We start from the raw sequence: 8500 nt of genomic DNA, 5'->3' as shown, positions 1-8500 counted from the left end.
GTGTGTGTGTGTGTGTGTGTGTGTGTTGTAGCTCAGGTGGTGATGCAAGTGATGGGGAGTGGCTGTAAATACAGATGAAGCTTTGCTTGCTCTCTGGCCCGCTGCTCACCTCCTGCATGGCCTGGTTCCTAAGTTTCATGGAAGACAATTTTTCCACGGGGGAGGGAGGGGAGGGAAGGAGGGAGTGGAATGTGCGGTTTGGTTCCTAACATGTTGGGAACTGCAGCCCTAGAGAACCTCAGTCTAGTGATAGAATCACTTGTATAAATAGAAAATTATAATATAGTAGGATAAGTGCTACAATACAGATAAGAAAATGGCCAAAAAAAATAGAGTAGAAATAGTTCTACCAGGTCTAATGGGCAAAGGCTGACAAAAGCTGGACCTTGGGGAAACAAAGAATTTTCCATGCCAGAGAAGTAGGGGGAAGGGCTCATATTTCTTTGATTAACCAACTGTATTGCTTATAAAGTTCTTTGTACATTTTTCTTCTATTTTATTTTTTAAAATAATATTTATTTAATTGTTTTGTTACCTGAAAAGAACTTCTAGAGGATTGGCTAGGGAAGGTAGCGTAGCTTTTGTGTATTGGTATTCGGTATGAGGTGAGGGAATCAGTTGGGGAAATGGAGAGCCAAATGGTAAGCTTACATATGGAAAGACATGTGTCTTTGCATCCTAACATTACCCTGTCAGCGGTGGTGAAGTTTTTTAGGATTCTGCTGTTAATAGCTGTGTGATCAGCCGGGCGCGGTTGCTCATACCTGTAATCCTAGCACTTTGGGAGGCTGAGGCGGGCAGATCATTTGCGCTGAGGAGTTGGAGACCAGCCTGAGCAAGAGCGAGACCCCGCCTCTACTAAAAAAAAATAGAAAGAAATTAGTTGGACAACTAAAAATATATGTATATATATAAAAATAATTAGCCTGGCATGGTGGTGCATGCCTGTAGTCCCAGCTACGGGAGGCTGAGGCAGGAGGATTGCTTGAGCCCAGGAGTTTGAGGTTGCTATGAGCTAGGCTGATGCCACGGCACTCACTTTAGCTCGGACAACAAAGCGAGACTCTGTCTCAGAAAAAAAAAAAAATAGCTGTGTGATCTTGGGTAAATCATTTCTTTTCTCTGGATTCCATTTTCTGCCACTTTAAGATGGGAGCATTGGTATAGATGGGCATTTCCTGTTGGTAGCCTCTTAGTAGATGAGGGCAAAAGGAGAAACAGTGACCAGATAAGTTTGTGAACACAAGATTAAACAAAGTTAAATGCATTTCTTTACTGCAGCCTCACACATTATGGCATGTGGATTGAATTCCTGGACTTTTAGCCTGCCTTGCAAGTGGACTGAGAGTCAGGAATGTGTGTCCAGCTCTTTTTTTTTCCTCATGGTTTAGTGGATAGAGAATGGGCTTTAGAATCAGACATATCTGGGTTTGAATTCTGACTGTTATTTAGTAGCTATATGGCTTTAGGTAAGTTATTTGACCTTTCTGATCTCGTTTCCTCATGTAAATCAGGAAGAATAACATTTTGTGAAGTTGTACAGATTGTGACAACCCATAAAAAATATCAAATGTAGTATCTGGTATACAATGGGTCAAAAAAGGTATAGTTTAAGTTCTACAATTTCCAGAGTTAATATAGAATGTAATACTTGATAATAGGTTATTGATATCCTACCTACATCTGATGTTTGAGGTGGACTGGTTATTTGTTTCACATACACTTATAATTTTTCTCCAAGAAAACAAAAGGTTCTTGAGGGCACAGTATTATCTTTTCCTATCCACATAGCACTTGGCAGCTCTCCTGGAGACTCAGTAAGTGCTTGATAAATACCTGATAGCGGTTTCGTCAAAACAGTGGAATAAAGTAAGATGTGGTTCTACCTGGTGTATACTTTATTATGTATGTTTCATAACCCTGGGTAGAAGTCAATGAATTTATGAATATTACTTTTAAGTTTCTTTGGTTACTTAAATTTTAAGTTTGAAATAATTAGGATTATAAATGAGCTGGCCTTTAAATAAACCGTAAGGAGAGGGATTATAATAAAGTGTTGTTTAATAATATAAATTATATTATTGGAATACTAATGTTTTACATTTTGTTTTTTCTCTAAGCAAATGGTTATGAGCCTTAGAGTTTCTGAACTCCAAGTACTGTTGGGCTACGCTGGGAGAAACAAGCACGGACGCAAACACGAACTTCTCACAAAAGCCCTGCATTTGCTAAAGGCTGGCTGTAGTCCTGCTGTACAAATGAAAATTAAAGAACTCTATAGGCGGCGGTTCCCGCAGAAAATCATGACGCCTGCAGACTTGTCCATCCCCAACGTACATTCAAGTCCTATGCCAGCAACTTTGTCTCCATCTACCATTCCACAACTCACTTATGATGGTCACCCTGCATCATCACCGTTACTCCCTGTTTCTCTTCTGGGACCTAAACATGAACTGGAACTCCCACATCTTACATCAGCTCTTCACCCGGTCCATCCGGATATAAAACTTCAAAAATTACCATTTTATGATTTATTGGATGAACTGATAAAACCCACCAGTCTAGGTAAGATTATTATATAATGGTATATGATTACTTTTGCAGGGCAAATTTTCATTTTAGACTTTTAATTTGACCCAGTTTATTATTTATAATGAAATTTCCATTTGGTAGTAACATCCAGATGATAATAAGGATCTTTTAAATTTGGATAAAATCAAATATATAAAAGCTGTAATTTAGACAGAAGGAAAAAGGTGGTATAGTGATGGTTACTGACACAGTAAATATTAAAAAGTTTCAAGGATATAAACTTTTAAACAGTATTTTAGATTGTTGATTAATATTTTACAATAACTCTTATGAATTAAAAATTTTATTTTTTATTTTTTGAGACAGTTTCACTCTGTCGCCCTGGGTAGAGTCCCGTGACATCAGCCTAGCTGACAGCAACCTCAAACCCCTGGGCTCAAGCGATCCTCCTGCCTCAGCCTCCGAGTAGCTGAGACTACAGGCGCACACCACCACGCCTGGCTAATTTTTTCTATTTTGAGTTGCCCGGCTAATTTTTTTTCTATTTTTTTTTTAGTAGAGACGGGGTCTTGCTCTTGCTCAGGCTGGTCTTGAATTCCTGACCTCAAGTGATCCTCCTGCCTCGGCCTCCCTGAGTGCTAGGATTACAGGTGTGAGCCACCATGCCTGGCCATAAATTAAAAAATTAAAACCAAATAAATCACTACCAGTTTTTGAATTCAGTTCTTAGTTTTCAGCAGTTGAGACAACCAAAACAAATGACTGGTTTTGATTATTTAAATCAGTGAATGGTTTTAATTATCATGAAAGGACATTTGAGCTTTGATGTGTAGTATTTAAATTTCAGCTGATTTTTTCAAATATGTGTTCTTTGCAGGCACACCACTCACACACGTACACACCCCCTCACACACATTTGATCATAATTATATGAGTGTTTGAAATTTCATTTATTGTGTTTTCCCATCATTTGATCAGTTTGTCTAGTATATGGAATTCAATATATTAATCAACTTATAATTTTAATTGCTATAATGCTACCTTTATTTATTTAATGTAGAATAAAACTGCCCCTTTTGTGACCTCTGATGCCTTTGGTATAATATATTTAAAATAGCAGACTTCTGAGGGGGTGTGGTGGCTCACATCCTAGCACTTTGGGAGGCCAACGTGGGAAGATCGATTGAAGCCAGGAGTTTGAGACCAGACTAGGCGACACAGTGAGACACTGTCTACAAAAAATAGAAAACATTAGTCAGGTGTGGTGGCGTGCACCTGTATTCCTAGCTACTCGGGAGGCCGAGGTGGAACATCACCTGAGCCCAGGAGTTTGAGGTTACAGTGAGCTATGATTGGGTCACTGCACTCCAGCCTGGGTGACAAAGCAAGAACATGTCTCTAAAAAATAAATACAATATGATACAATAAAATAGCTGACTTCTAGATGCTGGTTTGTTGTTATAAATCAATGGTTGGCAGACTGGTTGGCTAACAAAATCCAACCTGTGGCCTGTTTTTGTGAGGCTCTAAGCTAAGACATTTAAAAAATATTCTTAAGGAGTTTTAAAAAAAAAAAAGAAAAAACACAGAATATGTAACATAGACCATGTGTGCCTGCAAAGCCTAAAATTATTTGCCCTTACAGAAGAATCTTTTGAATCCCTGTTACAAATCATTAAACATTTCAGTTTTGGGGATTGATGAATGTTGAGGACATTTTGGGGGAATTTTTTAGAATATTTTGAGAACATTTACTGAAATTCTATCTTTGAACTGTGAAGTATTTGTTTTTGATTATATTTAGCAGAATTTACCTGAATAAATGAAGATTATAGAAGTCACTTTCAAACAACATGAATTTCATATCACATTATTTTTTCTTTATATGGCCATAATAAGAAAAGACAACACTTGTTGGGAACCTACTGTATACTTATAACCCTTACACGTGCTCATTGTAAAATATGAGATTGCTAAAGTTCCTTCTTTGTTAGCCATTTAATGTATATGCATATATAAACATAAGCAATTTATGTTTCATATTTTTCACAGGAGTCATACACAGTATTGTGTAACTTGCCTTTTTTCCCTGTAATAATATATTATAAATATCGTTCATTGTCTGATGTATATCTATCTCCCATTTTAAATTAAAGGCCATATGTATATCCATCTATATCTCTATATATGGTCTGTATGTGTACATATGTGTACATGTATATATATATATAGACAGAGCCTAGCTCGTTTCTTATTAAAGACTATATACTATTCCATGATTTAAATGAGTCTTTTACTGAAAGACAAATTTTTCTAGTTTTTACTGTCAAAAACGTGCTGCAATGAATATCATCTGAAATTTAAAAGGAGAAAATGTCAGTGGCTTTTATTTTATTTGATTATGAGCTTTCAGATTTTCTCCTGGTCTTAATAGTTAACCTATTTGCTGTTTTCATTTTCACTAATACAAATTTCAAGTGTCAGTGTGATTAAATGCTATTTATATACATATATAAATTTTGTCATGGAGAGTAGAAATGGCAAACTGGATACACATTTTGGCTATATTGGCTAATGTTCAGAAAATTTTAACTTAAATTTTATTTTACTGGGGTTCTTTGTTGAATATGTGTGTTAGGTTTTCATTTCTAATTTTCTACACTGTATTTTCATTGTTTCATGCCTGTGTGGGCATTGTAGCTTAACTTAATACATTGTAATTTACATCTTATATCTTTTTTTTTTTTTTTTTTTTTTTGAGACAGAGTCTTACTCTGTTGCCCGGGCTAGAGTGCCGTGGCGTCAGCCTAGCTCACAGCAACCTCAAACTCCTGGGCTCAAGCGATCCTTCTGCCTCAGCTTCCCGAGTAGCTGAGACTACAGGCATGCGCCACCATGCCTGGCTCATTTTTCTATATATTTTTAGTTGTCCAACTAATTTCTTTCTATTTTTAGTAGAGACGGGGGTCTTGCTCTTGCTGAGGCTGGTCTCGAATTCCTGAGCTCAAACAATCTGCCCTCCTTGGCCTCCCAGAGTGCTAGGATTACAGGTGTGAGCCACAGTGCCCGGCCTGCATCTTATATCTTAATTGTTTTAATACTGCAGAGTACTTTTATCCTTTTGAACTTTTTAATGTGTAATGGTAATGGGTAAACATAACTGATTTTTCGCCAAAAAGATGGTTAAAAGCAGATAGCTCAGAAGAAATTATGTTAAGGCTACAAACAATTTTGATATCTTTCTGTAGTGTTTTCTCCCTATGATACTTTTCAAAGGATGGGCAGTAAATTTTAAATAAATTTTCCATCTTTACTCTTCCTCTTTGAAACTTTAGGCTGGGCACGGTGGCTCACACCTGTAATCCTAGCACTGTGGAAGGCTGAGGTGGGAGGATAACTTGAGGGCAGGAGTTTGAGACCAGCCTGTGCAATAGTGAGATCCCCTCTCTACCAGAAAAAAAAAAAAAAAAGAAAAAAGAAAACAAACAAAAAAACTCACAAAACTTTAGAAGAATGCTTTAATGGGATTTTTTGTGTGATGATTTTAAAAACAATGCCATAAAGTTTTGCCCATTCCTGATAACCAGTATGTGTTGTAAACCTTCATGTTTATAAAATTCACTGGATTGAAGAACTGAAATATTTCCCATTAGATTTATTTAATTGGCCTTTCCTTGTATAGTCAATCCTCATTATTCACAGATGCCACATTTCTGAATTTGCCTGGTCTCTGAAATTTATTTGTAACTCCCAAATCAGTACTCACATTGCTTTCATTTGTGGACATAAGACAGAGTGGCAAAAAATTTTAGTTGCCTGACGAGCATGGTTCCATTTGTGGTCCAACAAGGTGACACTCTGCCTTCTTGTTTTCAGCTCTCAAACTGTAAGCAAGTATCCTCTTTGTGCTCTATTTAGTGTAGTGTGCTTTTTTTGTATTTTTGTGCTTTTTCTTTTTGGTGATTTTGCTGTTTAAAATGGCCCCACTGAAATGTTGTCTAGTGTTCCTACGTGCAGGAAGGCTTTGATGTACCTTACACACAAGGTGTGTGTGTTAGGTAAGCTTTGCTTAGGTGTGAGTTATAGTGTTCTTGGCCCTGAGTTCAACATTAGTGAATCAACAGCATGTATTAAATAAGGTGCCTTTAAACAGAAACACCATAAAATGAGGTCATGTATTGATCGGTTGGTGAAAATTTTGTCACCAGAGACTTGTAGGAACCTAACTCTGTTTCTCCTAGTAGCAGTGATTCAGTATTCATTAATTCGGTGTTTGTGGTGAGTTTATAGAACATGACTGTCTCAAATAACAATAATTGACTACATTTAAAGTATAATTTGATTTGAATACCAGTTTTCATGAATAAATCTATTATTTGTGGTATGTATTCACACAAAATCACCAAATGAATAGGTGGGATAGAATTGCTTGGTATGTAAATAGATTTCTGATGTCTCATTGTTATCACAGAATTTAAAATAAAAGCAAACAATTTTGATTATGCATAAAAAAGATCTTACCAGAAAGTAATTTGTGGAAGTTCATTGAGTTAGTGGATATTCATTGCAGGGGAATGCTTAGTGAATCTGAAAAATATTTATAGAAAAAAATTATAAGTAATCAGCAGAGTTTAGGATGAGTATATTTTAAGTTTTTATAGATTCTTTAACATTATTGAAAGACTGTTTCCGTTTATAATTAAACAAAGTGGCTACATTTGTCACAAAATTTAGTTTCCCAAATGATTATTTTTGCTAATGGATCATTTGTTTTGAATCAGAGAAAACCATGTTTCCTGAAAAATGAAATAGCTTCCAGCATGCTCTTTATTTCTAAACATACCTACATTTAAAATCAAGCTTTTAAGGGCTTAGTTTTGACCTATAGCTGGCTAGTTAATTACAACTATTACTTGAGTCTAGAATGTAACAGGTACATTTAATTTTTTTTTAAATTAAAACATTTAATTTTTCATTTTTTCCCTTCCATTATGGCCTTAAGCACTAGATTTAAGCAAATTTTAAGATGTTCAGAAGTAAGCTGAATGTTTTTATGCATGGTTTGTGTTCTAACTAAAGTTGAAACAATAGTTCTGGTAACTCTCATTTTATTAGAAAATTCTTATCCATTCTTACAATCCTATTTCCTTAAAACAAAATAATTTTAAGATTTTTATTTTGGAGCCATATATTCTTTTCATTGTCCATAGTTAACTGGAAGAATTGAGAAGTGAAGTAAGGTGATTGTAAAGTCAAATGTTTGATTTATTGTATAATGTTGCCTGTCAGTATCAAAATCCTTTTTTTTCTATGAGGCCTGTTGCAAATGCTTTTTTTTTTTTTTTTTAACCGTTTTCTTTAATCTTTCTAAGATTTCCCCCTTACATCTGTCTATTTCTTTCCCATCTGGAATCAATTTCACTTTCCTGCATACTCTTGGAAACATTTAATTTACCTCTTAAGTGTATTTGTTGTTCCTCAAAATGGTAAGGGCTCTACTGTATTCTTCTGTGTATTACTGTAATAACTGGATGTGAATCTGTTACATGATAGTTCAGGAAACATTTCTTTCTTTGTTTTTTTTTTGTTTTTTTTTTTTTTGAGACAGAGTTTTACTCTGTTGCCTGGGCTAGAGTTCCGTAGTGTCAGCCTAGCTCATAGCAACCTCAAACTCCTGGGCTCAGGCGATCCTCCTGCCTCAGCCTCCTGAATAGCTGGGACTACAGGCATGCGCCACCATGCCTGGCTAATTTTTCTATTTTTTTAGTTGTTTGGCTAATTTATTTTTATTTTTAGTAGAGATGGGGTCTTGCTGTTGCTCAGGGTAGTCTTGAACTCCTGACCTCAAGTGATCCTCCTGCCTCAGCCTCCCAGAGTGCTAGGATTACAGGTGTGAGCCACCATGCCTGGCCATAAATTAAAAAATTAAAACCAAATAAATCACTACCAGTTTTTGAATTCAGTTCTT

At 36.0% G+C, this 8500-nt stretch overlaps 1 protein-coding gene across 1 annotated transcript in view; it reads left to right on the top strand.

Moving 5' to 3' along the window:
• Positions 1-2121: 2121 nt before the first annotated feature.
• PIAS1 (protein inhibitor of activated STAT, 1) overlaps positions 2122-8500 on the top strand; it is a 105634-nt gene continuing 99255 nt past the window's right edge. The window contains exon 1 of the mRNA XM_012664828.1: positions 2122-2565. Coding sequence (XP_012520282.1) covers positions 2124-2565 — 442 coding nt within the window. The 5' untranslated portion in view covers positions 2122-2123. The remainder of the gene's footprint in view (positions 2566-8500) is intronic.

Source organism: Propithecus coquereli, unplaced genomic scaffold, assembly GCF_000956105.1.
Source record: "Propithecus coquereli isolate 6110/MARCELLA unplaced genomic scaffold, Pcoq_1.0 Scaffold92, whole genome shotgun sequence".
Taxonomy (NCBI): Eukaryota; Metazoa; Chordata; class Mammalia; order Primates; family Indriidae; genus Propithecus; species Propithecus coquereli.
Note: the sequence above shows the minus strand (reverse complement) of the source record. Positions and strands in the feature narration are given on the sequence as shown.